The following is a 27,491-nucleotide window of genomic DNA, read 5'->3' as shown; positions in this document are numbered from 1 at the left end:
ATGTCATTATTTAATTTAACTTTGCAATTTAATCTAGTAATGACTATCCTTAATTACGTGCCCCGATGTAATTAATAAGCATTCAAAAGATTCTATCATTTCTACAAAACATATATTGCATTGCATGGATAGTACTTTAATGTTATAAGTTATGTGTGAGGTAAATTTATTTACTAAATAAAGAATGATATACACTACTGCCACAATTTGCAACACACAGTTTGCCGTCCAAATCGGTTTGGAACATGAAAACAATTAATAGTCTCTTTGGCTATTCTCTCGCGACCGTAAATGAATCCACCAATTTCTCTTACTCAAATTTAGAATTTTTAAGCATTTATATAAGTCCAGTTCTCTCTTAAAAATTAAATCATTCAAGAAAAACCCAAAAAAAAAAACTAAACATAAACTTAAAAAACAAAAAAAAAAAATAGAAATCCTTCTAATATTGTTTACCCATCTGATAAGAAAATGGCTAGGTTTCCTATAGCGATGTGTCTGATGTTTATACTAGTAGCATCAAGTACCATATATGAAGCGCAAGGGACGTTCTTATTAAGGCATTACATGAGGAAGTTTCCTAAAATGTCCCAAGATTTTGAGCCTTTCGCTTACAAGGGTATGCTTAGTTTTGTGGACAACCTTGAGAGTATGTGTCCATTAAAAGGAGAGTACAAGGACTTCTTCTCAAAGCTGAAGGCTTTCATATCCTTTATAAACACCGCAAAAGGGTCGTCTTCGGAGTTCCAGTCTCAAATGAAATCACAATCTGAGGGTCTCTTCAAGGCAATCTCTGCATTAGGTGTCAAAGGAGGATCATCGGTACACAAGAATTTATATTTTATTATTGTTCACATGGTGAGTGTTAGAGCATGTTCAATATTGTTTGTTGGTTTTGTGATAGGCGGATACGAGCAAATTGATCGAGAGTTTGATGTCAATGGGAAAAACTTTTGCTGAATTTAAAAGGAGCGGTGCAACAACGATGACCAGTGAGCAAAGAAGAGAGCTGGTCACATCTATGTCAAAATGGGCACAAGTGATTGGTCAATTTGTGAAAACCGTTGGCGAGAAGAGTGGTGATGGCGGAAATATTGATCTTTCATCTATTCTTGGCATTGAAGGCTCTGGTGGTGACAGTGGAAGTCCAAGCTCTGATACCAGTTTCCCCTCGACCGACGCTGGGACTCCTACCAACAGTGGAAGCTATCCTGACAGCACCGGTGACAATGGAAGCTCAGCTGGTGGACCGAGTGGAAGTACAACTGATTCAGGAGATGGAAGTATGGGTGATACGGGCAGTGGAAGCCCTGCTGGTGGCCCAAGTGGAAGTACAACTGATAGTATAGGTAATACGGGTAGTGGAAGCACTGCTGGTGACGCAAGCGATGGAGATGCTGCCGGTGATGCTGGAAGCTCAGCTGGTGGACCAAGTGGAAGTACAACTGATTCAGGAGATGGAAGTATGGGTGATACGGGCAGTGGAAGCCCTGCTGGTGGCCCAAGTGGAAGTACAACTGATAGTATGGGTAATACGGGTAGTGGAAGCACTGCTGGTGACGCAAGCGATGGAGATGCTGCCGGTGATGCTGGAAGCTCAGCTGGTGGACCGAGTGGAAGTACAACTGATTCAGGAGATGGAAGTATGGGTGATACGGGCAGTGGAAGCCCTGCTGGTGGCCCAAGTGGAAGTACAACTGATAGTATGGGTAATACGGGTAGTGGAAGCACTGCTGGTGACGCAAGCGATGGAGATGCTGCCGGTGATGCTGGAAGCTCAGCTGGTGGACCGAGTGGAAGTACAACTGATTCAGGAGATGGAAGTATGGGTGATACGGGCAGTGGAAGCCCTGCTGGTGGCCCAAGTGGAAGTACAACTGATAGTATGGGTAATACGGGTAGTGGAAGCACTGCTGGTGACGCAAGCGATGGAGATGCTGCCGGTGATGCTGGAAGCTCAGCTGGTGGACCAAGTGGAAGTACAACTGATTCAGGAGATGGAAGTATGGGTGATACGGGCAGTGGAAGCCCTGCTGGTGGCCCAAGTGGAAGTACAACTGATAGTTCAATGGGTGCTGGAGGTGGAGCAGGTGGCGAAAACGGTGGAGCTGCTGCTGATGGATCAATTGATGCTAGTGGTGGAGAAAATTCAATGGGTGGTGCAACTCAACGTACTGAAAGTGGTGGCAGCGCTGCTGCCGGTGTTGAGAGTGAAACTGAAAGTTCAATGATTGGTGGAGGTGCCTACAGAGATTCTACAGGTGGAAGCTCTGCCAGTAGCCCCTCTGCTGGTGGTCCGAGTGAAAGTACAACTAAAAACTCGATGGAAGGTGTTGCGGGTGGCAGTGCAACTGTTACAAGTTATCAAGCTGCCAATTATCAAAAGACACACTCAAAATCGTCAGGCAAAAGCTCCTTTAGCCATTCTTTAGAGGAGAAAAGTTATGGAGGTGCCAATGCTGACTCGTAGATTCAGACCCGTAGAAGTCAAAAATTTATTAATACTATATTATTTCAATAAAGAGATGGCCCTGCTTAGTACAGCGAGCTGTAGAATGTTTTGTCATATGTCTATTAATTACAGACATTCAATACTAGAGAAATTACAAACATGCGTATACTGCATGGATATCAAATTAACTCTCTTTATTTTTTATTTTATTTTTTAAAAATATGGATACAAGAAATTTTGGTTATCGACATGATACATTGAGTAAAAAATTTGTAAAACCTCGAGCATAAGAAGTTTATTTAATAAGTAACACATTAGATCAAAATTTTGATCCTTATCATCATGTTTTATTCTCTTTTAGTTTTATTTTCCAAAACTTTAATCCTCATTTAGTATCCCCTTGTTAAAATTATTATTGGTGATATAAACTTGATAAGGATCTTTTAGAAGAGCCCAAATAGAAGAGGCAAGAGATATACACAGTAAAATAAATTGTCTATATTCTAATTGTACTATCCTGTTTTATCCCTCTTGTGAATTGTGATTAGTAAAAAATATAGAAAACAATACATGTCTTACGAGAAGAGTTGTCAAAATGGAATAACTCATAGCAAATTAAAATAGTTAGAGCAGTTCTTAGAGTTTTGCTTAAAGCAGTTCTTAAAACTAAATTAACCCATGGGAGTCTCTTACTTAGAGTTTTCCTATTAAAATTTAAAAAAAAAATGAAAAAGTGAAGAAAGAGTCGAGATAAGACCATCTCCAATTGTAGAAATTGTTTAATTTTTTTTTTTTTACAAAACAATATGTATTAAGTGTTGTATACAATATGACAAAGTATACAAGATTAATTTGACAAGAAACATGGTCTATACGAAGAACATCCTCTTTTTCTGGAAGATACTCAGTTTAGTTGGGTGTGGGTGTGGGCAGGAGTGATTACAAAGAACCATCAGACTTAGCAGGGGTGATTACAACGAACCGTCACTATCAAACACAAACCATTTATACTCAAAACATGATACACAACATGTTCCAAGGTCACAAATAACCAATAACTAAATATGCCCTTTCAAACTTATGTAGCTGGTGTTGAAAAATTATAATTAAGTAGCTAAAATTGTTGCTTCCTTTGACCACATAAACATTGTGGTCAAAGTTTTTATGTGGTCGAAGTGATTTGCTACAAATAAATATGTGGCAGCAATGTTCATTTAGTTACTAATTGATCATCGATTTTTTTTTATTGTTATCATTACAAGAAAACAAGCATTTGATGTTGTTTACAATTCAAATGCGTCCAACATTTAAATTTGTTTAAATATATTGACCATTTTCTACAGTACACTGTGTGAAATATTCCGGAGAAATTTTTTTATGAATATCCCTTAAAAATGTGTTAGGATTTCTGATAGTTTATGTATTGTTATTTATGAGTATATCAATAACTGATAATAATTAACTGAAATAAAATAAAAATTAGAAATGGGAAATTATTCTTAATCATAGAAAAAATATTATTTAAAAGAAAACAATAATAATTTTAATTGAAAAAAAACTGAAATAATTAAGATTCACCAAACTGAGCATCGATTCTGTAAACTTTATGTTCTCTACACTATTCCAAGTGGTTTTTTTTTCATTTCCCGCTTGATCTCTGCATTATGCGCTAAGATTTTCTCGTTCGTCTAAAACATTGGATTTTTTATGCATATGATTTGGCAGGATTAGAAAACACCAAAAAAAATGAACAAAATATACATATCCAAAGAAAATCACTAACCACATAAAACATGCACGATTATTTATGTCCTAAATACATAAAACATGTGCATCATATGAATGACTAATGAGACTTTTTGTTTTTACATATACATGACAAGAATCAAGGTCGGCCCAAGTTTATTGAATGCCTAAAACAAAAATAGTTTTATTCACCATTAAACATAAAAAATTATATCAAACATGTATTTGCCAAGTTCAAACTCGGCAAACTTTGGAAATAATTAAATAAATGAAAGTGTCTACCACATGTTTGCTGTCTAAAACTTTTCAAAAATGATCCCATAAATTCCATTATATTATTTGCTGTCTAAAGCATTTGCTTTGCCAACGTTAGCTACAGGACGGGCCAGAGAAGAATGCATGATTTGCATCCACATTTACATTCTTTTATAAAAGCCTAAACCTCAAAACGATTTGGATTTAATTTACAATTAAAAAAAATTCTAATTAATCATAAATAATATTATTTTAGAGTTTATTATTTATATATGTACTATCTAACCATCCATATCCAGTCCCTTCAAAGTTTCACCGTTGACCTTGAAATCCAAATTTGAACTTGAAGTTGAACTCGAAATCGAACTTGAGCTCGAACTAGAGTTAGAACTCTTCTTCATGTGATAGCCATTTCCGGTTGAAATCTCGACTGAAAATTGTTTCTCACTCTCTGTAGCAACTTTCACAAATTGAGACATAACTTGTTCCCATTTCAACACTATCTCCTTGATTGCTTCTTGTTGTGATAGTGTAAGCGTGAACGAATCATCGCTCGTAGTTTGTTTTTCAGATATGGCTTTGGTCATAACTGATTGCAAGATGTTTAGAGTCTTCATCACTTCTTGTTGATATCCTTGTAGTGTTGTTTTCATCTGTTTAATAAATAAATTAAAGTTTCATTTTTCACTGTACTTTCTACAATTTTTTATGAATGTTGTGTTTAATTAACTCACCTGTCCTGACCCACTTTTCTTGGCTTGCAAGACAGCCATAGCATCTGAGAGTTTTGTGGCCATATTTACCATCTCAGACATGTAAGAGCTTGAGTCTTTTGCTTTTAATGTTGAAGAGACTGGACACAAGTATTTCATGTAATCTTTAAGTTTCTGAAAGAAACTTTGGTACTCTTGGGTACCTGGAGATTTCTTCTCAAGGTTTGATATGAAATTTGTAACCTCTTTAGAAGTATTGGTCTCGATATCTGTCCTTAGTTCTTGTTTTGTTGTGGAATTTACGCCATGTTCTATTGTTTGATTATTCATAAACTTTGTATTGCTTCCTCCATCATTATTTTCTTTATTCTCCTCTTCTACGCCATTCATTGAATCTCCATTACTACTTTCTTGAGCTTCAATTGTCTTATTTTCTATAGAACCTCCATTGATATCTACTTTATCTCCTTTAGATTCCTTTGATGTACCGCTTGTTTCATTTATGTTACCATTTTTAGAATCTTCTTTCACTCCATTGGCTTCAACTATCTTACCATCTGCAGAACCATCTACCGTCGAATTTGTAGCTCCATTTAAACTTTCTGTCTCACTATCCTTAGATTTTTCCTCCATTGATTTGTTTTTACCTCCAATTATTTCAGTTGTTTTATCATCATTAGAACCTTCTTCCATAGTTACTTGTTTACCTCCAGTAATTTCATCTGACTTACTTTCTTTGAAACCTTTATTTGTAGAGTCTTCTTGACCTTTATGCACTTCATTTATATTACCATCTTTAGAATTTTCTTCTACTGAAACATTTTTACCTCCATTGGTTTCAGCTCTCTTAGCATCTTCAGAATTTTCTTTTATGGAATTTTTTTTCTCTCCACTTGTTCCAGCTATGTTATTATCATTGGCTTCATTTATGTTACCATTTTCAGAATCTTCTTTAACATCATTGGTATCAACTATCTTACTATCTTTAGATGTATTTTCCGTCGAATTTGTACCTCCATTTAAATTTGTTGTCATACCATCCTTAGATTTTTCCTCCATTGAATCTTCTTTACCTCCATTTGCTTTAAATTTTTTTTCATCTTTAGAACCTTCTTCCATAGTTACTTCTTTACCTCCATTAGTTTCATTTGTCTTATAGTCTTTTTGACCTTCATCATCTGTATGATTAGCTTTAAAAAAATTTTCCATTGAAACATATTTACCTCCATTGGTTTCCACTGTACTACCACCTTTAGAACTTTCGTATGTGGAATTTGTATCTCTACTTATTTCAACTATGTTATCTTTTTTCTTTCCATTGATGTTCGTTGTCTTATCATCTATAGAACCTTCTTCTTTGTGATTCTTGTCTCCACTTGTCTCAACTAACTTTCCATTTTCAGAATCTTTATTCATGGAATCTTCTTTACCTTCATTGAATTCAGTTGTATTACCATCTTTAGAACCTCTTTCATTAAAATCTCTTTTAGTTTTGTTATGTTCATTCTTCTTATCAACTTTGGAATTTTCTTCCTTACCTCTAATGATGTCTTTGGAGCCTTCTTTTAGAGGACTTTCTTTACCTCCTTTGATTTCAACTTTCTTACCATCATTGTTCTTACTTTGATTAGATTCAATTGTTTTACCATCTCTGGACTCTTTGTTTTCTCCTCTAACCTTTATACTTGTACCATTTACTAAATCTCTGTTAGTTTCTTTAGTTTTCCCCTTCGATTTTTCAATATTTGTGTGACCCTCATCAATTTGTTTTTGCTTCATTAAGGCTTCATCATTTACTTTAGACGTATCATCACTAGACTCATTTTGATATTTCTTCTCACTAATATTTGATTCCACATTGGCTTCTTGAACCCCTTCATGTTTTTTCATCGAGGAAGCTTTACTATCTTCTTGCTTTTTCTTTGATTTTGTATCTTCTATCTTTTTGTCTAATGTCTTCTTATCTTCGATGATCTTTCCAGATTTCTTTTCAAAATGTTCATTTTTTTCTTTACCCACTTTGTCTTCATTATCTTTTTTACTCTTTCCTTTCTTATATTCCAAAGATTCTTCACTCTTTACTTGATCATCTGCTTGCATTTCGTTCTTAGCTTTCTTATTATCTTTTTGAGTTGTTGCTTCCATTTTTTTCTCATAATTTTCTGATTTACCATGTTTAGACACTTTGTCATCTTCTTTCGTCTTCTTTTTATTCTTTTTAGAATTTTTGGTACTAACTTGAACCCCAACTTTCTTTTCTTGCCCATGATTATTCTCTTGTTTTTCTGTTTCTCTTGACTCTAAATCCTTAGATTCTTCCTTGTCTTCCTTTTCTTTCATCGAGTATTCTGCATTTGACTGAAATCCTCCTTGCTTTGAGTTTCCAATGTGTTTTTTACTGTGTTTTGATTTATTGTCTTGAGACTCTTCCTTCTTCTCTTCATTTTCTTCTCGTTTCTTATTTTTTGCCTTTGTATTTGATATGTTTTCTTCAAATATTGTTTTCTTCTTTCTATCTTCCACATTTTTCTTCGTAATTTTGTTGTTAGACTCTTTCTTCTTTTGTTCTTTTTTCTTTGATTCACTGTTTTTAACATCTGTCGTTACGCTGTTATCTTCTATATTTTTATTTTCTTTCTTCTTTTTCTTAACATCTTCATTCTTCAATGATTTACCGTCTTGAGACTTCTTCTTTTCTCTCTTATCTTCTCGTTTTTTCTTTGATTTTTTATCTTCATGCTCTTTCGTTTCTTTTTTCTTTTCTTCGTTTTTCTTCATATTGTGGTCCTCAAACTCTTTCTTCACTTTTATCATCGATTTCTTCTCTTCATATTCATTCTTTTCCTTTTTATTTGCCTCATGTTTCTCTTTTAAGGTATTGTCATATTTGTTGTTCTCTTTCTCATTTTTCTTTGATTTATGGTTTTCTGATTCTTTCTTCTCTTTCTTTTCGACTTCATTTTTATTAGCTTTACGATCTTTGAATTTTATCTTCTCTTGTTTTTCTTCTTTCTTTTCCTTAGATTTACGATCTTTGGAGTCTCTCTTCTCTTTGTTCTTATGTTCAAAATTCATTTTCTTGCTTTTATGTTCTTCTTTTCTCTTTGACTTGTAATCTTTTGAATTTGTTTTCTTCTGTTTATTCTCCTCTTTTATCTTTGATCTATTGTTCATGTATTCCTTCTTCTCTTTTCTGTCCCATTCTTTTTTCTCTTTATTCTTTGATTTAACATCACCAAAATCTCTCTTCTCTTTATTATCTTCGTTTTGTTTCTTCAATATATTGCTTTCAAAATCTTGTTTCTCCTTTTTATCTTCCTCTTTTTTCTTGTAATCTTTCGAATTAGTATTCTCTGTTTTACTTTCGTCTTTTATCTTCAGTTTATTATCTTCATATCCTTTCTTCTCTTTATTCTTTAATATATTATCTCTAGACTCTTTCCTTTCCTTTTTATCTTCTTTTTGTTTCTTCAAAATACTCTTTCTAGACTTTTCATTCTCATGATTATCTTTTATTTTTTCCTTTGACTTTGCATCGGTTGTATCTTTTTTCTCTTCTTTCTTTATGTCTTTCTTTTTTTCTTTCTTGTGTTGCGTTGACTCTCTACTTCTTTTTTTAACATTTATATCTATGTCATTACTAGAACCTTTATCTTCTTTTGTATTCTTTTTTAACCTTGCATCTTCAGAACTGATACCCTTTACTTTTGTTGAACCTATGTCATTTCTTTGAGCTTGCTCTTGTTTTTTCTTCACGAAAATTTCTTTATTTGCTTTTGCCTCCACTGATTTATTATCCTTTAAATCTTTACTATCTTTTTTATTATCTATCTTTGTATGCACTCTAGTATTTTCTTGAGCACTTTCTTGTTTTTCTTTATTTGCATTTTTTTTGCCTGATTGATAGTTCTTTGACTCTTTCTTTTCTTCTTTGTTATCTTCTTTACTAAGGCCTCCACTACTACTTCCTTGACTCTTTTCTCGGTTTTCTTCCATAGAAATTTCTTTATTTTCCTTAGCTTCCACTAAATTTGCTTCATTAGATTCTTTCTTTTCTCCGGTTTCTACCATCTTGGACTCTTTCTTGTTTCCGTGAACAAAATCTTTTCTATGATTTGTCTTATTTTCATTAGTCTTTATTGACTCCTTTTTCTTTCCCTTAATTTCTACTGACTTATCATCGTTAGCTTCTTTCTTATCTCTCTCATTTCTTTCCGCTTCTTCTTGATTTTCTTTCATAGAACTTCTCAAATTTTCCTTATCCGCAACAGACTTATCATCCTTTAATTCAGTTTGACTTACATGGGTCTTTAAGTTCTTATTTTCCAGTGAACCTTCGTTTTTCCCTTGTCCCTCTTCTCCCTTCTCCTTCCTCGAACCTCCATCATTTTTTTTTAACTCAACCTCCAACTTAGCGTCATCTTTACTCTCCATTTTGTTGCCATTAGTTGAGTCTCCAACATGTACTTCCTTCTCCTTGTTAGAATATGCATTTCCACTTTTGTTCTCCATTATCTTACCATTCATGGAAATATCATGACCTCCTTGCGTATGTTCACCTTTTTCTTCCTTAGATGTTTCATTATTTGTCTTTGCCTCTATTGATTGATCGTCTATTGATTCTTTCTTATCTTCTTTGTTTTCTAAGTTCTCGTTTTTCATTGATCCTCCATTGTTTTCTTGATTCTCTCCCCTTTGTTTTTTTGTATAGTCTCCATTTTTCATAACCTCTACCGATTTATCATATTTTTTCTCCCCATCAGCTCCTAGGTTTTTATCTTTTGTTGAAACTCCATCATTTCCTTGAGCCTCTTGATACTTCTCATATGTACCATTAGAATTTACCTCTGATTTAACATTTTTATTGTCATTCGAAATTGTACCCTTTGACAAGTCTCCAATACTTTCTCCTTGAACATTTGTTCCCTTCTCTTTGTTCAAATCTCTATTTTTATCTTTGGTTGTTTCTTTGTTCATATAAATTTCATGACTTCTTTGAGTCTCTTCTCGCTTTTTTCCATAGAAATTTCATGACTTCTTTGAGTCTCTTCTCGCTTTTCTTCCATAGAAATTTTATTAGTTGTGTTTTTCTCTGTTGATCCATTTCCCTTTAGAATTTTATTACCTATGTTGTTTTCCAAGTTCTTATCCTTCTCTAATTCTCCATTGTTTTCTTGAGTCTCTTCAATCTTTTGATCTTCATCATTTGTTGTAGCATTTACCATTTTATTATCTTTAGCCTCTTCCCCACTTCCTTTGTCCTCCAAATTCATATCCATTGTTGAACCTCCATTATTTTTTTTAGCTTCTTCCAACTTTTCTGTCATGGAACTTCCATCATTTTTAGCCTCTACCTCAGACTTGACATCTTCTTTAGTTTCCAAATTCTTATAATTGGTCGAGTCACCCAAATTTTTACCTTGTCCCTCTATTTCGTTCTCAATATTAGAGTCTGCATTTTCACCTTTAATGTCTTTTGTTTCGTCATTATTAGAAACAAGATTACCTTCTTTAACATATTCTCCCTTATTGCCTTCTTGAGTCTCCATTGATACATCGCCTCCATAACTTCCTTTAATGCCATATGCTTTTTCTTGAGTGGATTCTGAATCTTCTCCATTGGTCTCCACCATGTTACTATCCATTGAAACATTGTTGTGTTCAGAAGTATTGCTTTCTTGCACTGTATGCTCAGTTGAACCTTTTGATTTAACTTCTACAACAATCTTCACGATTCGGGTAATCGTTTGTTCCCATTCAGTTATCGAGTTTTCTACCGCATTCTTTTGTTCCACCGAAAGAGACATTGATTCATCGTCACCTTTTATATGTTTCTCTATAATAACTCTACCAATTGCAGCATGTAATTCAGTGAGGGATTTCATCACTTCAAATATCTCCTTTCTTACACTTGAACTCAACTATAATATTCACAAAAAAAAATATTGATTAGTTCCATATGTTCTCAAGCCATAACTTTGTCACTAGCTTCATTGGCTAAGGACATATGATGAGACTAGAACTTTAATTGTTTAAAATGCATAATTTGTTTTTGTTTACGTTAGAATAGATTTTCATAGATTTGAAAATATAATATTCTTTTAGCAAACGAAAAAAACTTATAAAAACAGAAAATCAATCAAAAAATCATCTATTTGAGTTATTCTAAAGGATGAGTATTTTAGTTCACGATAACTCACCAGTCCTCTCCCAATCATAAACATCGTTTGCAAGAGATTTTCGGATTTTGATTTTAGATCAAATTTGAATGCATCGGATTCATTGTTCTCGATCAGCGGCGTAACAGACGATTCCAACTTCAAGAGATCCTTTAACTTCTCAAAAAATGATCTTAGTTGTTCTCTTATAGGACAATTGTTTTCCAATTTCAATACAAACCCAAGAGCTCTATTCGAGATGTATGGCTCTATATCTTTGACCATGTTTGGAGGAGTGACGATTATCTCGTGTGCTAAAACTACATTGAGACTTAAATTTGTTGCAACAATGCAAAAAAGGAACAACAAAAAAACTTTTCTCATGGTTGATGATGATATGATTATGGAAAGTTTCCTTCTTGATCTATTATATATGTAAAATGAAAGTGAATATGTGACAGCACTAAGTTTGGATTTATGAAATCAATGACTTAGAGACTTTGATGGACTATCTTTGAATAAAAATAGCAAACCAAGCTTATTAGTGGTTTTTTAATTTTCTGAACAATCATGTGGATTTGGAGAACTTGAGAATAAAAAAAAAATTGTAAAACTTACAATGACAGATGTGATAATAATAATAATAATAATAATAATAATAATAATGATAATAATAATAATAATAATAAAATGCAATGATGTGGTTTAAATGAGGATGATGTTGCTAATCATTTCATTGTAATAGGTTGAATATTTTCCCCTAACATGCTATATTCTTATGTAACATATATATGTTAATTTTGATGCGAACGAATTTAGATTAAAATTCAGAATTTCAAATTTGTGGTTTATATATCTTTGATAAATAAGGAATTTTATCTAAAAAAATCACTTGACCGGTTGACCCTAATTATATATATAAATAAATTCGGGGGAAAAAAAAATAACATTAGACAAAAGAATCTCAAAAGAAAACACTATTCATTGACATTATTACTTTCGAATGATATCAATATTTTCTAACTAACTCGGTAATAGCTTTTAAATTGAACCGAATCGAACGGTTCAGGTTTTTTTCTCTCTATTTTAGTTTTTTTTTTTTTAAGTAAACCGTAGACCAACCGGTTTTGGGCCAACCCGAAATGATCCAACACAACTCACACAGTTCTGAAAGAGATGATTCAAGTTAAAAAAGATCGGAACTGGCCAAAGGTTATGGCTTTGTCTTTGGTCTCCTTTGTTTCTTATATACAACCCTCAGACCAGTTCCATTGTTTCTCTCTAAGAAAAGGTTAGTCTTTTTTCTCTTTGTTGTGTTGTGTAAACAATTTTGCCCAATTCACCATTAACATTGGAGTTCATTTGTTTGCCTTTGAAATCTTGATTTGAGTTTTAATTTCATCTGGGTTTTGTAGATAATCGCATAAAATTGAGTAATTTTAGTGAGTTCTTGTCAAGTTTCTTCATTGTGTTTTGTTTCTTACTTGAGCTATGTTGACAATGCAGAAAAATTAGAACTTGATAGATTACTATTGTGGAGCTCTCATCAGAATCAGAAACTGATTAGTAAAAGAACGTTTTCTCAGAGATTTGCTGTGAAAATGTCTGCTTCCACTACTGTGCCTATGAATCTTGGCCGAGCAAAGAAGGTTTGGATATGGACTGAGTGCAAAGAGGTGATGACAGTTGCGGTGGAGCGAGGATGGAACACGTTTATATTCTCATCAGACAATCGAAAACTATCCGATGACTGGTCATGTAACAATGCAGAACTATGTCTTCTTACATGCATATTTGGTTTTAGAGCTATGTTTCATGAGTTTTGAAGTAATGCTCAACGGGTTTTGCAGCGGTTGCGTTGATGGATACATTGTTTATTGAAGAGAAGCGAGTTATTGATGGTAGTGGAAATGTTATAGCTTCGGTCTTTGAGGTTTCAACACCTGAGGAGCTACAGAAGCTTAAGATTGAAACTGAGGAGACAGAAAATATTGTTCTTGATTTCTTAGACTGGAAGGTATAACTTTCTTGGCCTGGCTTGAACTCATAGGAATGACCTGGTTAGTAACAATGGAAGTTTCATTTTGGCAGTCGATCCCGGCGGAGAATCTAGTGGCGGCTCTTCAAGGAAGTGTGAAAACAGTGTTTGCCATTTTAAATACTTCTTCAGAGGCGACTCTATTCCTCGAGGTTGGTTTTAGTTTACTGATGTTGAATTCAACGTTTTCACTTTCTTTCCATAGAGTTTTACTCTTGTGTTACGACGCTTGGCTCTAGGCTTTAGAGCACGGTCTTGGCGGGATCATTCTTAAGTCTGAGGATGTTAAAGCTGTTCTTGATTTAAAGGTAAGTATCTACTACATCATAAGTATATAGCGGGATCCTTTCTTGTTGTTATAACTGATGCTTTGAAAAAATGTATTAGGAATATTTTGACAAGAGAAATAAAGAAAGTGATACATTAAGTTTGAAGGAAGCTACTATAACTCGGGTTCAAATGGTTGGTATGGGAGACCGAGTCTGTGTTGATCTTTGCAGCCTCATGAGACCCGGTGAAGGTCTTCTTGTATGTTGTTTACCTGTATATACTCTTTCTTCAACATGAATTATCAAATTTTTTTACTAGTCTTCTTACAAGCACTAAAATATGAACTGTGTATTCTTTTTTTATAAGGTTGGTTCTTTTGCGAGAGGACTCTTCTTGGTTCACTCAGAATGCTTGGAATCTAATTACATTGAAAGCAGACCATTTAGAGTTAACGCTGTGCGTTTGTTTCTTTTTTTCACACTTGTGCTAAACCAGTTCTTCCTATAGATATCATCATTCACTAAACATCTCATTATATACAGGGGCCGGTGCATGCTTATGTCTCTGTTCCAGGTGGAAAGACTTGTTACCTTTCGGAGTTAAGAACGGGAAGAGAGGTTATTGTTGTTGATCAGAAAGGGAAACAGCGGACAGCAGTCGTTGGACGAGTCAAAATCGAGAAGCGTCCACTTATTCTAGTGGAGGCTAAGGTTCATAAATCACATTCTTTACTACACTCTAATAAATTGTTGATTAAGTTTCTTGCTGTTTGATTTGATTTAGAAATAACTGCTCCACCTCTTGCAGCTTAGCGTAAAGGAGGAGGAAACGGTTTTTAGCATCATCTTACAGAACGCGGAAACAGTTGCACTAGTCACTCCTCACCAAGGTTCTTTGTCTTAAGAGTCTCATCCTATTTGCAGTTAGCTACTAGTTTACATCAAAGGGTGTATGATGAGTCTAGCTTTTTTCTTGCAGTAAACAACTCATCTAGAAAAACCGCTGTTCCCGTGACCTCGCTGAAACTTGGGGATCAAGTTTTGATCAGGTTACAGGGCGGTGCACGCCATACCGGTATAGAGATTCAGGAATTCATCGTCGAGAATTGATCAAACACTTTTCGGGTAACATTGAGACATATTTAGATAAAATGTGTTTGTCTCTATTCAATTCTTCTTTTATGTATAGGTCTTGCTTATTTTGGTAGTGATTTATAATGACATAATTGTATAACGAATTAACGAACTATTAGGATACTATTTACATTTTCATTTCTATAACTAAGAAACCAATAAACGTTTATACCGGTAATGATTTGTCTCCACATGTTTCATGATTCAACAAAATAGCTTAACCAGAAAGAAAAAAATTCAAGTGAACAGCCATGAATCCCTCTCTGCATTGTGTTAGTTAGGTCTGTTTTTGAAACCTTTGTTTGTAAACTATTATTAGGCTGTGTGAAAACGTATATGTACCTTTCAAAGCCCTCCATCCAAACTCGCGCACTTCCTTCATTTTTCCTTTCTAGTTTTTTTTTTTTTTTTTTTTTTTTTTTTAACCTTGCCCATCAATACAACCATGGCAAGGATCTCTCTGTTGTTCTCTTTAGCCTTAGTTCTAGCCATCGGGTCTGTCTTCGCTAACCCACCAACCCACAAGAAAACAAAAGAGATCTTGTGTCCATCCACTTTGTCCAAACTCCAATCTTTCTCCTACAATGAGATCTCTAAATTCGTCGAGGAGCAGGCTCAATCCGCACCGGACAAAGTTCAATTCAAGGTTTTGTTCGACACCTGCAAGGGCTACACCGAGTTTCTTGGGAGCTTCAATTATACTGGCACTAAAGATGAGGTGTTTGAAAGGAGTCATGCCAAATTCAATGTATTGACTAGGGCGTTGGTTGCGGCACAAGCACAAGTTGGTGTTGTTGAACTTGGGGCTAAGTTGAGCAGGAATTATGCAGTGATGGCTCAAAGTTATATTCGCCTTGTGTGGAGAATTGCTGCCATCTCGGGGGAGTATAAGTTCAATGCTAATGCTAAGATAAGCCAAAGTGAAAGGGCTGAGATAGATAGCCATCTGATTAGGTTGAAGAGTGCCATAAGGGTTTACGTGAAGGTGATCACTCAGTGCACCAAGAAGTTCCCTGTTTGGAACAACATCGATCTCCCCTCTATGCCAGGCCTATTCATCGGAAGTTCTAGGAAAAGAACTGGCTCATATATTGATCTATCTATCGCAGCTGGCGCTCAGGGCCGAGCCGGAACTGGATTTGAATTTGGAGCTGACCGTCATGCTAAAGGCAAATCCTTCCTCACAGCGAAAGGCAATTGAGCAACCCTCACGAGACACACTTAGACTGAGCAAAAGGCACAATGTTTTTAAACAACAGATGAAGGAGCCATGAGTTCATCTCTTATTTTTATTTTTTATTTATCATTATGAAGGAGGGAAGCGCCATGCGATATTAATCTATATTTGTTACCCATTATAAAAAAACTCTATACTGTATTTGTAACTCATTAATATAATATCGCATGTTTTCTTAATTACTAATTACTCTCGTTGAAAATTGTTTTAACTATATGGAATCTCTATAGTAAAAGAGAATTCACTCCGACCGAACACCATTACATCTATAATGTTTCTAACTCTTCCCCTCAAAGTTTGGTTCAATGGGTCCGTGTATGACCTGAACAGAAACCAAACTGATAGATCAATGACATATGCAATGACGTTAAGTACATCACATGATGGATAAAATAGCACGTGTCACTTGAAGATCTTATGATCTCATGAATTATTCATTTTCATTTCTCGTAGGCAGTGACATCACTAGCTAAAACTCTTATTATCCTCTTCTTTTTCTTCTTCTTCCAAAACGATAATTATCCTGAAACATAAACGTAACACGACCAACCAATCTCACATCTCATTATATTTTCACGCTTCAACTAGCTTTATAACATCACATGTTCCATATTAAATTAACAACTCAATAAATGGAAACTATATACCTAATCCTCTCTCTCTTCTTTTTCTTCTTCCTCTCTCTCAAATTCTTGCTCGGAACACGGCGGCGCAAACTAAACATACCACCGAGTCCAACACGGCCATTTCCGATCATCGGACATCTCCACCTCCTAAAGCTACCACTACACCGTAGATTCCTATCCCTCTCGGAATCTTTAAACAACGCCAAGACCTTCTCTCTTCGACTCGGGACACGTCTCGTTTACGTTGTTTCTTCTCACTCCGTAGCCGAGGAATGTTTCACCAAGAACGACGTTGTTTTAGCTAACCGGCCACAGTTTATCTTCCAGAAACACATCGGATACAACTCAACCACCATGGTTGGAGAGGCGTATGGTGATAGCTGGAGGAATCTACGACGTATTGGCACCATTGAGATCTTCTCGTCTCTTAGGCTTAATAGCTTCATATCTGTCCGTAAAGATGAGATCCGACGGCTCATATTATGTCTATCGAAAAACTCTAAACACGTACGCACATCATTATACTAGTACTTAATTAATGTCTCGATTCTTACACAATTTTTTAAAAACTCATTTTTCTATAAAGTATCTGCGACGTTTAACATATTTAATCACTGTCTCGATTATTACATCGTATTAAAAAAGTTAATACTACTCCTATATAGTATTTGCAAAATATAATTGACTTCTTTATTACGGCTTCGATTGTTACACCTTTTAAAAGTTTAAAATAATATTTTTTTTACAAAACTTAATTTATGGTCTCGGGTTTTTTATTCTTTCATAGAATATGTTTTATAGCAAATGAGTTGATTTCAAACATCACTCGTTACAAGAACCGAATACAATAGATTTTAGATACCAATAAAGAACTTTTAGATTTAACCATTTTTGGTAATAACTGTAATTTCAGGAGTTTGTGACAGTGGAGATGAGACCAATGTTTATGAGCTTAACTATCAACAACATCATTAGGATGGTGGCCGGAAAGCGATACTACGGCGATGGCACAGAGGACGACGATGAGGCAAAACACGTGAGACAGTTGATAGCGGAGGTGGTTGTTAGTGGCGGCGCAGGGAATGCAGCTGACTATTTCCCGATCCTTCGTTGGGTAACAAGTTATGAGAAACGGGTTAAGAAGTTAGCGGGTCGTGTTGACGAGTTCTTGCAAAGTCTTGTGAACGAGAAACGTGCAGAGAAAGTAAAGGGTAACACGATGATCGATCATTTGCTTTCTCTACAAGAAACTCAGCCTGATTACTACACGGATATGATCATCAAAGGAATCATACTTGTAAGGAAAAGATAGGTCAAGATAGTTACCATTGGTTAAGGTTTTAAAACAGAGGTGAAGATAGTTACCATTGGTTAAGGTTTTAAAGTTGTAGTTTAATTAACTGTTTTTAATTTGGATTAGGTTATGATACTTGCCGGGACTGACACATCAGCTGGAACGTTAGAATGGGCGATGTCGACTTTACTGAACCATCCAGAAGTTTTACAAAAGGCAAAAACAGAAATCGACGACCAAATCGGTTTAGACAGGTTAATAGAGGAACAAGACATAGTGAAACTTCCTTATCTTCAGAACATTGTGTCAGAGACTTTACGACTATATCCAGTGGCTCCAATGCTTCTTCCGCACTTGGCATCAGAAGATTGCGTGCTTGACGGCTATGATGTCCCACGTGGTACAATCATATTGGTGAATGCATGGGCCATTCATAAAGATCCTAAGTTGTGGGAAGAGCCGGAAAAGTTTAAGCCCGAGAGGTTCGAGAAAAAAGGGGAGGATAAAAAGTTGATGGCCTTTGGGATTGGACGACGAGCTTGTCCTGGATCAGGGCTAGCTCAACGGCTCGTGACCTTGGCTCTTGGATCGTTGATCCAAAGTTTTGAATGGGAGAGACTCGGAGAAGAACATTTAGACATGAGAGAAAGTGAAAAAGGAACTACAATGCGTAAAGCTAAGTCGTTGCAAGCTATGTGTAGAGCTCGTCCCATTGTCCAGAAGATTTTAGATGTTTCTTGCCCATAAATTAAATTTTCACCATACAGAACCTCGTTAAATAAATATTTCCATGTGAACTTTGTTAGATAGAAGGACGATCTACATTCTAAGATACGGCCTTGTAGTTTCGATTCATCAAGATCCAATCACTCTTATGTATCTTCTAAATAAAGGGATGTTCTTGTGTACGAATAAACAAACGATCATTGTCATCAGAAGTATTCTAGACTTCAAGTTATAACTCAAAGCAGCTAAAGATAAGATTTTATAAGTCATATCGTTATTTTATCGTAAAATCGCTACATTTGAGAAGATGATACTACTACTACTACTACTACTACTACAGTACTAGAGAATCTTGGGGTATCAAAGTTTAGGAACTGTCGGACTCGTTTCCTGAGTCCACGTTCATCGGTTGAGGGTTCTTGTAATCACTAATCTCATCCTTGTAACGCTGCTTGTCAACTTGGGCTTTGGCTTCATACGGCTCTTTTTCCTCAGCTATAGTTTATACATCAAACATACATACAGATTAGGGAATAAATCACATTTCACATGCTAATATCAATAAATGTAGTTTCTTTGCCAAAATTTTGAGGTTTTACCAGACATTTGACGCCACTTATCTCCAAGCACCTTTCCCACCTCTCCAAATGCTATTCCCGGGTGTTCCTTCTTTATGTTCTGTTCAATTCACAAATGGAAAATGACATAATCAGGATTGCTAAGTTTGTCGGTCAATAACAGGATCTGTAAATTGTAGCTCTCATGTATGCAAAAAGACTGAGGATGCTCCATTTCGCAACTTCGTGTAGATCATAGATCTAATAAAAGTAAAACAAAGGAGAGAAGAACTCACATCTCTTTCCATTTGAGAGAAGAACATGAAACCAGACATTGCTCTTTTTGGTGCGTTGGGATCTTTCTTCTTTTTCTGCTTCTTCTTCTTACTACTGCCTTCATCTGTGGCTAACACTTTCTTCTTAGGAGGCAATCCTTTCGAAGATGATGAAGCTTCTCTCTTGAGATCCTTTTTGATAGATTTCTGAAACAAGTCAATGGCAGTAAGTTATGTGAAACAGACAGTCTGATGCTGAAGGAGTTCGAAAGAAGTCTGTAAAAACAGTTTACCTCTTTCTCTCCTCCGCCGCCTTCACTAGCATCAGAGTCGTCCTCGCCAGAATCATCAGTTGGTGAACCACCGTCGTCATCCTCACCCATAACAAAGTCTTCGTCCTTCATAAATTAAAAGTATCTATTGTCAAAAACGTGATCATCAGAACATCAAGTAACTCAGTTAGACATAAAGTACTTGCCTCCTCATCACTCTCATCAGCAGCTTGGTTTCTGATACGCTCAAGATGGGGGTCAACAGCATCATCATCATCATTATCCCCAAGAACAGCAGCAACACCTCCGTCTGCGCTTCCGGCACCTCCAAGGTTCATAATCTTCAAACCTTTGGAGCTGCAGCAAGAAAAGATAACGTTTATTCACCACAAAATTTAAATACACTCTCAGTAACTTTAGACAGTGATAGTGAAATAAACCGTGCTAACCTTATGAAGGAATAGAGATTGTGATACTCGTTCCTTTGAATGTTTCGGAACAGATGTTCATGATCAGTTTTCAGTTTTATGAGAAGATCGAAGTAATGCATGTTAGAACCACCAGCAGCATGCCTTTCAAACTCCACATAGTCAATCTTAAAAAAAAAAAAAAGCGGTTAAACAACCGCAAAAGAAAAAGCGGTTAAACTCTATCTCAGAGCCTACAAAAATTCTTCAATCCTTAATAACCACAAAATACCTCATCATGAAGTATAAGCGTTGGAGGTTTAGGTAAAAAGAAAAAGCCCTTCTCAAGTGGATAAAGAACCCCATCTTCTGCCTTCAGAGATGATTTCACTGCAAACCCATCTTGGGCACTGCGGAACTTCCCTGGTTTAGTGATCTTTGCACCAGACAGCCAACGCAACACGGTGGTGAATACTTCATGAATGAGACCCTGAAAATTCATAGCCGAATCCTTACCAGTCGGTATATGTAGACTTTTTTGAATAAAGGAATGATAATATAAGCGCAGACCAGAGATAGACCTTATATGATCGCTCCAGCTTGTCCTTGAACTTTGTATTCATAAGATCATTACTAATTGACAGTTCACTTTCTACAACGGCGTCAGTCTCAAACTAGAAAAGGTGGTAGAAACAAATGTAAAATCAGAGCATAAAAAAGATTTTGCAAAAGAATAAAAGACAATTATAAAAAGAAAAATTGAAAGGGAAGGGAAAATATAAGTAATGCTTACCTGCATCACAATGTGGGGGTACATTGTCTGACCTTTCCGGATTGGTGGGTCTAGAGAGATAACAACAAATGTGTGTGGTTGATTTGACTGCTCAGGCATTAAACAGGTAATACAAATTCAATTAAATAGTACAAGATTCAGTGATCATTATATGAAAATCCCCCTAATCTGATGACTGATAACATACGTAAGCGACCTGAGATATGCTTAAAAAGAATTACCTTAGGAAGCAAGAACAAGCGGACAACACTACTGTATTGGATTTTAAAGTCATTAGCTTGTCCTAGCAAACGTAAGAAAGAAAGGTGAAGTTCCACACTGTACCGACCCCTGCATAAGAAAAAAGAGAATCATGTGGTCATGAGAAGATACAGCCATACAAGTGATAAATTGATCATACTCTAATACTCAAAGGAAGGTGAAGAAGAAATATTTACCTGGGTGTGAGGATTGCAATACTCTCGAATGTGACGACCGCCTCCTCAGCTCCAGCAGTAACATCAGCCATTAACTTGATTTCGTCATTAAAAACCTGAAACGTGCTCTTGTCAACCAAAGGAAAATATATAACAAGCATTCATGTAATTAAAAAGGGTTCTCCAACTTACTTGAGCGGGCGGACGGTTTTCATCACCAACAAACTGGGTGTTGGAATTAGGAATATGAAAACCTATCTCCATCAGTGAGTCTTTCTGCAAATGCGCATAATCAGGAAATCAGCTACCGTATATGTATATTAGCCAAGAGACCACACTTCTAAAGAAACCAGGTTGCAGTAGAAATGAGTACCTCATTGGCACCAGCAGTGTCATCAACGTGGAACTCCAATATGACATCATTTTTTCCTTGAAGCTGAGTCTGCGAAACATCAGCTAAGGATACTTCAAAAGCTTGCTTTGCACCAACCGAAAAGGTGAGAGTATTCCCTGCGCAAAGGAATCCACTTTAAATTAACAAATAGACTATGGAAGCTTACATTAACTCGAAAGCCTTCTACAACTTAAAACAATCAATATAGGAGGAAAAAAGCACACCATAAGGAGATAAAGAACTGACCATTCAAATTAACCTCTCCCCAATTTCGACCACTAACAGATAACTGTTTCTCTTCAGGTGTTGTCCCATAACTACTTTGGAAAAAGCTGGTCAGACTTGCAACATCCTGTATCACCAAACATAATAAAAGCATGAAAAACAAGCAAAGACAGAGACAAAAAAAAAAAATCGAATAACTCGAAAACAGAGGGCAACAAGATAATAAAGGCACAAAACCTGATCCCGAAACCCAATGAACTTATAGTATAACCCATCTTTGGTTTTGACCCCCAACTGATTATTAGTCTTTGGAACTTTCATCCAACTAACACCTACAATATCAGATTTGTCAACTTCCACAGCTTTCCCACCACCTTGCTTCTTCCATTGAATACCTCCAGAGTTAATCTTAAGAAGGCCAGGGTTCTAAAAGTACCAAAATTTGAAAACCCTATATTAGCACATCACATTCTAGGAATTAAAAAAAAAAAAAAACAGCCGCACATTATTATGTAAGGATTTCAAAACCCTAAATTAATTTAAAGAAGCCCAGGGTTCTAAGAGTACCAAAATTGAAACCTAAATTACCACATCACATTCTACAATAAAAACCCTAAAACAACCGCCGCACATCATTATGTCACCCTCTAGGGATTTCAAAAACACAACTTTGAACAAGAAAACAAAATTGAAAGTAACAATCTTTTTTCTTCCAGAAAAAAAATCGCATATTGGGTTCCTTCTGAATCTAACGATATGAATCAAAGCGGCTACAGGAACAAGAAATTAGGGTTTTTTCGAAGGAAGAGGAAAAAAAAGGCGAAAGCACTAAAGGAAGTGAAAGATCTTTTGAAGAAGCGGCGTAGTAAGAGATAGAGAGAGAGAGAGAGAGGAACATACCGTTCCGCCGCGACCGCTGAGAGAGATGTTATTGAAGGAGTGGCCGTCCGTCATGGTTTCCGATGAAGAGACGAGCGAGAGAGAGAGAGAGAGCAAAAGAGAGTGTAAAGAAAAAGAAAAAAATGATATGATGGTGTCAAGGAAAAAAACACAACTATATAAACACTCTGAGGCGGTGGTGTTGGACTGCTTTTTTCCCAAAAAAAAATCAAGGGGTTAATTCGAGAAAATATATTAGTTTTGGCAAGAAGTTGAAAATATAAATTATTTTTTTTGGTTTTTCGGTTTAACTGAATTTGAGTTTCAAAATTTTAGCTTTAAAAACAGGTAAACCGATTTGGATATCAAATCGTGTATAAATTTTTTGGTCCGATTGAGATTTGAATAAAAAATTAATAGAATTTAAAATATTTTAGATGTAATTTCCTAATTTATAAATTTCGGTAAATTCAATTATTAGTTATCAATCGTGATTTTTTAAAAAATCAGGATTTATTTATTTTTGAGTATCTAGGCATCTTCTTTTTTTTTTTTTTATAAAGACTTGCGTTCTTGCTATTACAGTGAATATGATTGTGTGGCCAGTGGCCGTCTGAAACATTCCATACTAAAAAAAACATTGTTGTGGCCGTCTAGAAAACAAGTAGCGCAACTATTACATTTACTAATTACTACACTTAATTTTTTACTAAAATATTACATTTAAATTTAAAAGTAAAGGTGAGTTGAATTTTTTTAAAGGTTAACAAAATTATTAATACATGTTGCAATTCGTACAAAGCTATATATACTTGTAAAGTGTCAAGAGTGATTATAAATTTATGCCATGCAAATATTAATATTGCAAAAGATATTTAACGCTAACCACACCACACCAAATCACTTAATTCCGGTTTGATTCGGTTTTTTTTGATAATTTTTGCTCACTTCTAGGAAAATCACTTCAAATCTACCACAAGTTTAGCCTAATTTAAGGACTGGTGTACGCAACTAGCTAAACCAAAACCAAATGTCAGCGATTGAAATTGCATTCTGAAATCTATTTTACATAGTCGTTTTTGTCAACCAAGTTTAGCACAAATTTACTCCATACTTAAACACAAGCCAAAACCAAACCATAAAAAAAAAAGCCACAACCAAAACCGAAACCAAATTAATCTATTTAAAAATTACATTGAAGAACCTGAATCAGATTGTTGTTTCCTTCACTTCACTTGAGATTTTTGTGCAACAGAATCTTTTTGCGTTGGAGAAAGTCTTTTAAAAGTTTTCTTCCAGCCACGTTTCCAGCTTTCTCGAGCAACCGTAAGCTCACTCAGTTTCTGATTCAACCGTAATAAGATCACAGGTAAAGCTCCATGGTGATCTTCTCTCACTGTTTCAAACATGTCTCGGCGATATAACCTTTCAACGCATCTGTTAAACTTCACTCCAAGATCTTCTACTCTCATCTCTCCCCTCATAACTCTCTCCGCACTGTCCACTGCATTCATCAAAGCACTCATCAACATATCCGCCTCGTACATCTCATCTTCGCATTTAATCATCTCTTCTTCGACTCCGGTTAGCACCTTACCTCCCTCGAAATCATCATATCTCTTCACCGTAGCTCCTCGGGGATAAGCCTATAGTTAGGTGTCACTCGTCGTTCAGGATTAGACCTTTTCCTTTTCTTCAGAGGGAGGTTCTCATCCTTTGGAGACAAGATTCTTTTCTTATTCTTTACCTCCAAGTTGGTCTTATCCCACTTGCGTTCTTGCGAGTTCTCATCAACTTCAACCCTAAACTCAGGACATGTTCCAATCTTTGGATCACTAAGTGCGTCTTCACCGTGTCGGGTCTCTCCAACTTCATCTTCTTGTTCTTCTTTGTCAGTACCGTTGGCAAATCGTATGAAGCGATGATAAAGACTCTTCTTTTCTTCGATCAACACTAGAAGATCTTTCACGAATGTGCCATATCCGATTTTATGGGACTGAAAGTTTTTACACAAGGAAGTGTAAAGTCTAATCTGCCTCGGACTTAGCGTCTCCTCGATCGCCTTCAATAAGTCACTCAACTTCTCTTTCACTTCTGAGTGGGTGGACTTCCATCTTCCTCTCCTTATCGATCTTATCTAAGCCATGATTTGTATCATCTTCTTTAGGGTTATCACATGGTTTAACCCTAATCTGTGGACCGGTTCTTGGGTTTTCTTTCGGCTTCTCAACAATCTTTGCATCACGAAGATTGTCTTTTAGCCTAGAGACGAGACTATTAAATTCGGTTTTTCCGATTATACCGAACCTAAAGTCTTGAGTCGAGGATCTAAACTTTGTCTGTTCCCATGGATTCAGTGTCTCAGTCATCTTGAGCAGCGCATCAACTTCTTCCATCGTCTCAATCGCTTACAGAGAAAAAAAAAAATAACAAACTTTGAGAATTAGTGTAAAACACAAACAAGGTTTAGGGTTATTATATAGAATCTGATTTCTATATTTCCATAGTTATAATTTCAATAGAATTATAATTTCCATATTTGAGGTTTAATTTCCTTTTTGTTTTTGAAGTGTATCTTCTCTTCATTAAATGATGATGATACATGTTTATCAATCTAACCGTTGGGATTTTTCTACCAACACAGTTCACAAAGAAAAAATATCCTAAATTGCCCTCCATCATTAGCTCTCTCGATCGTCATCTCACATTCATCAGCAACTCAACTCTTCTCTCTGTGTTCAAATTCACTAACGCTCTTTGCAGGCTTTATTTGATTACTAGATTTTGACCTTTGCATACGTACTTATTACTTGTGAAATTTAATATAATAGAACTTTTACAATATAATTTGATTGTATATTATCAAATTATTTTTAGTAATTTTAACAATATAATTTTGAAGTATATTATTATCAATTTATATGTTACTACGATTGAACACGACCCTCACAAGTCACACTTCCCGCGATGGCTCTAGCCACCTTTTGTTAGCTGATGCGACAGTATGTCTGCATTCCCAATAGGTAAAACAAGCCAAAGTATTGTGTATATCACGAAGGGTAAAACAGAACCGGGGCCAATCTTGGGGGTTATTTAACATTGGCACCACCAAAGCGCAATCAAGCTCGAAAATCACATGGTCTACATGCATTATCTGTAGAGCTTCAGCCGTCCATTTAAAAGTCTGCAACCCTGCCATAGCCAAAGACTCTGAGCTACTAAGAGCACTCCTGGCATGATACAGCACCTGACCAGAAAAATCCCTGATTATCCAGCTTCCTCCAACCATCAGATCATGATGTTTCCACGAAACACCCACATTGCATTTTAACACCCCTTGTGGAGGTTTCCTCCAATTGGACTCCACGCATATCTTCTTTTTATCCCAGGACACTTTCACCTGGGCTGCGATTAGATGCGACTCCTTCCACAGCTGTGAATCCTGGAATGTCTTAACGACCAGCTCACATATGTACCCCTGCTTCCCGTGGAACACCAGAGTATTCATGTATTTCCACACACCCCAAAGCAGCCACGGGATAGCGAGCCGTATGTCTTCCAAGAACAGAGTGTCTTGTATAATTCCAGCTAGGGATTCATATTGCCTTGGTTTAGATTTTACAATTAAACGAGTTTATATCGGTTTGGGTTTATAAATGAGAATTAGGCTTTAGTAACTATAATTAAAACGAAATTATATGTCGGTTTGGGTTTACAAATGTGATGGTTAGGGTTTAGATTTTACAATTAGAACGAAATTATATGTCGGTTTGGGCTTACAAATGAGATGGTTAAGATTTAGATTTTACAATTATAACGAAATTATCTATCGGTTTGGGTTTATAAAACAGCGGTATAAGTTTTTAATTTTATAATAATGTATACTAATTTTATTTCCTAATTTTATATGGGGGTGAATGAAGAGGTTCACCCCTAGGGGTGAACCTAAGTATGTCTCAATTGTAGAATATCAACTAAGCCCAGAAAAATTAGATTAAGGATGAGTATGATTGTGTTTTGACTTTCAAAATAATTGAATAGAGTATTTAATTAGAAGATATCCTCATAGCAATCAATATATTTTTTCAGTATCTCTTAGCATTTCAAATGGAAATATGTATTTATTTACAGATTCTTAACTTTGTGAGATAAGTTAATATATATGAACTTACATGTTGACAAGTGGCAAGACTCTCCATTTTGAAGGTATAGAACCACTCAAGTTACTAGCGAAAAAACCAAAAAAAATCTATTGGTTATATGGTGCATTTAAGTATAAAAGTCATTATATGTTCTAATATGAGTATTTCATACATTAAGCTGTTAATAACCATAAAACCATACTATTGATTTGGTGATCTATATTTGAACTATGAGAAAGACAAACAACCACAAAAATGCTCAAATTTTTCATAACATATGTACAAAATTTCTACAAAATAGCACACATATATAACATAGTCAGATTTCCAAACCTAACTATAATAAATGTATATATAATTGAGTTTTAGTAAAATAATTTTATGCATAATGCTATAAATTGTGACAACTACATTAAAATGATAAACTAGTTTTTGCTTATCCAATAGAATTATTATAAAATTAATTTGAACCTCTATTAATTT

General features: G+C 35.5%; 8 protein-coding genes across 10 annotated transcripts; 4 read left to right on the top strand and 4 right to left on the bottom strand.

The window, feature by feature from the left end:
* The first annotated feature begins 367 nt into the window (after positions 1-367).
* Positions 368-2,636, top strand: LOC104715112 (uncharacterized). Its single transcript, XM_087467804.1, has 2 exons — positions 368-822; positions 905-2,636. Exons 1-2 carry the CDS (start codon positions 472-474, stop codon positions 2,468-2,470), a joined length of 1,917 nt encoding a protein of 638 aa, XP_087323930.1. The 5' UTR covers positions 368-471; the 3' UTR covers positions 2,471-2,636.
* A 1,896-nt stretch (positions 2,637-4,532) lies between these two features.
* Positions 4,533-11,708, bottom strand: LOC104715111 (uncharacterized). Its single transcript, XM_087464330.1, has 4 exons — positions 11,367-11,708; positions 10,202-11,087; positions 5,188-10,169; positions 4,533-5,106 (listed from the first exon to the last, which is right to left on the bottom strand). Exons 1-4 carry the CDS (start codon positions 11,706-11,708, stop codon positions 4,735-4,737), a joined length of 6,582 nt encoding a protein of 2,193 aa, XP_087320456.1. The 3' UTR covers positions 4,533-4,734.
* Positions 11,709-12,438: 730 nt separating this feature from the next.
* On the top strand, positions 12,439-14,943 carry LOC104710716 (uncharacterized). Of its 2 annotated transcripts, none has more exons than XM_010427356.3 (10): positions 12,439-12,615; positions 12,831-13,082; positions 13,175-13,341; positions 13,416-13,514; positions 13,602-13,670; positions 13,750-13,890; positions 13,999-14,088; positions 14,175-14,342; positions 14,440-14,521; positions 14,611-14,943. In XM_010427356.3, exons 1-10 carry the CDS (start codon positions 12,501-12,503, stop codon positions 14,739-14,741), a joined length of 1,314 nt encoding a protein of 437 aa, XP_010425658.2. In that variant the 5' UTR covers positions 12,439-12,500; the 3' UTR covers positions 14,742-14,943. The 2 variants fall into 2 exon arrangements, with proteins under 2 accessions (XP_010425658.2, XP_010425657.2); XM_010427355.3 differs by having other exon boundaries at positions 12,463-12,615; positions 13,750-13,905.
* Positions 14,944-15,137: 194 nt separating this feature from the next.
* LOC104790515 (uncharacterized) lies at positions 15,138-16,181 on the top strand. The gene has a single exon (XM_010516287.2). It carries the CDS (start codon positions 15,211-15,213, stop codon positions 15,964-15,966), a length of 756 nt encoding a protein of 251 aa, XP_010514589.2. The 5' UTR covers positions 15,138-15,210; the 3' UTR covers positions 15,967-16,181.
* Positions 16,182-16,421: 240 nt separating this feature from the next.
* Positions 16,422-18,842, top strand: LOC104710714 (cytochrome P450 81D11). Of its 2 annotated transcripts, none has more exons than XM_010427352.3 (3): positions 16,422-17,135; positions 17,542-17,925; positions 18,049-18,842. In XM_010427352.3, the coding sequence occupies exons 1-3, from the start codon at positions 16,635-16,637 to the stop codon at positions 18,667-18,669; spliced, it is 1,506 nt and encodes a 501-aa protein (XP_010425654.2). In that variant the 5' UTR covers positions 16,422-16,634; the 3' UTR covers positions 18,670-18,842. The 2 variants fall into 2 exon arrangements, with proteins under 2 accessions (XP_010425654.2, XP_087320286.1); XM_087464160.1 differs by having other exon boundaries at positions 16,452-17,135; positions 17,542-17,979.
* A 6-nt stretch (positions 18,843-18,848) lies between these two features.
* Positions 18,849-23,019, bottom strand: LOC147937902 (FACT complex subunit SSRP1). Its single transcript, XM_087464159.1, has 16 exons — positions 22,888-23,019; positions 22,225-22,413; positions 22,009-22,114; positions 21,742-21,878; positions 21,561-21,644; positions 21,390-21,484; positions 21,174-21,282; positions 20,953-21,039; positions 20,741-20,833; positions 20,452-20,649; positions 20,202-20,347; positions 19,959-20,109; positions 19,774-19,878; positions 19,502-19,687; positions 19,248-19,326; positions 18,849-19,143 (listed from the first exon to the last, which is right to left on the bottom strand). Exons 1-16 carry the CDS (start codon positions 22,939-22,941, stop codon positions 19,016-19,018), a joined length of 1,947 nt encoding a protein of 648 aa, XP_087320285.1. The 5' UTR covers positions 22,942-23,019; the 3' UTR covers positions 18,849-19,015.
* A 1,073-nt stretch (positions 23,020-24,092) lies between these two features.
* Positions 24,093-25,262, bottom strand: LOC147937901 (uncharacterized). The gene is made up of 3 exons (XM_087465351.1): positions 24,948-25,262; positions 24,614-24,862; positions 24,093-24,512 (listed from the first exon to the last, which is right to left on the bottom strand). Exons 1-3 carry the CDS (start codon positions 25,260-25,262, stop codon positions 24,093-24,095), a joined length of 984 nt encoding a protein of 327 aa, XP_087321477.1.
* A 557-nt stretch (positions 25,263-25,819) lies between these two features.
* Positions 25,820-26,374, bottom strand: LOC147937900 (uncharacterized). Its single transcript, XM_087465350.1, has one exon. It carries the CDS (start codon positions 26,372-26,374, stop codon positions 25,820-25,822), a length of 555 nt encoding a protein of 184 aa, XP_087321476.1.
* Between the last annotated feature and the right edge of the window lie 1,117 nt (positions 26,375-27,491).

This window comes from Camelina sativa, chromosome 9, assembly GCF_030686135.1.
Source record: "Camelina sativa cultivar CO46 ecotype springtype chromosome 9, ASM3068613v1".
NCBI classification, from domain to species: domain Eukaryota; kingdom Viridiplantae; phylum Streptophyta; class Magnoliopsida; order Brassicales; family Brassicaceae; genus Camelina; species Camelina sativa.
The sequence above is the reverse complement of the archived record's forward strand: the minus strand, read 5'-3'. Positions and strand labels throughout refer to the sequence as shown.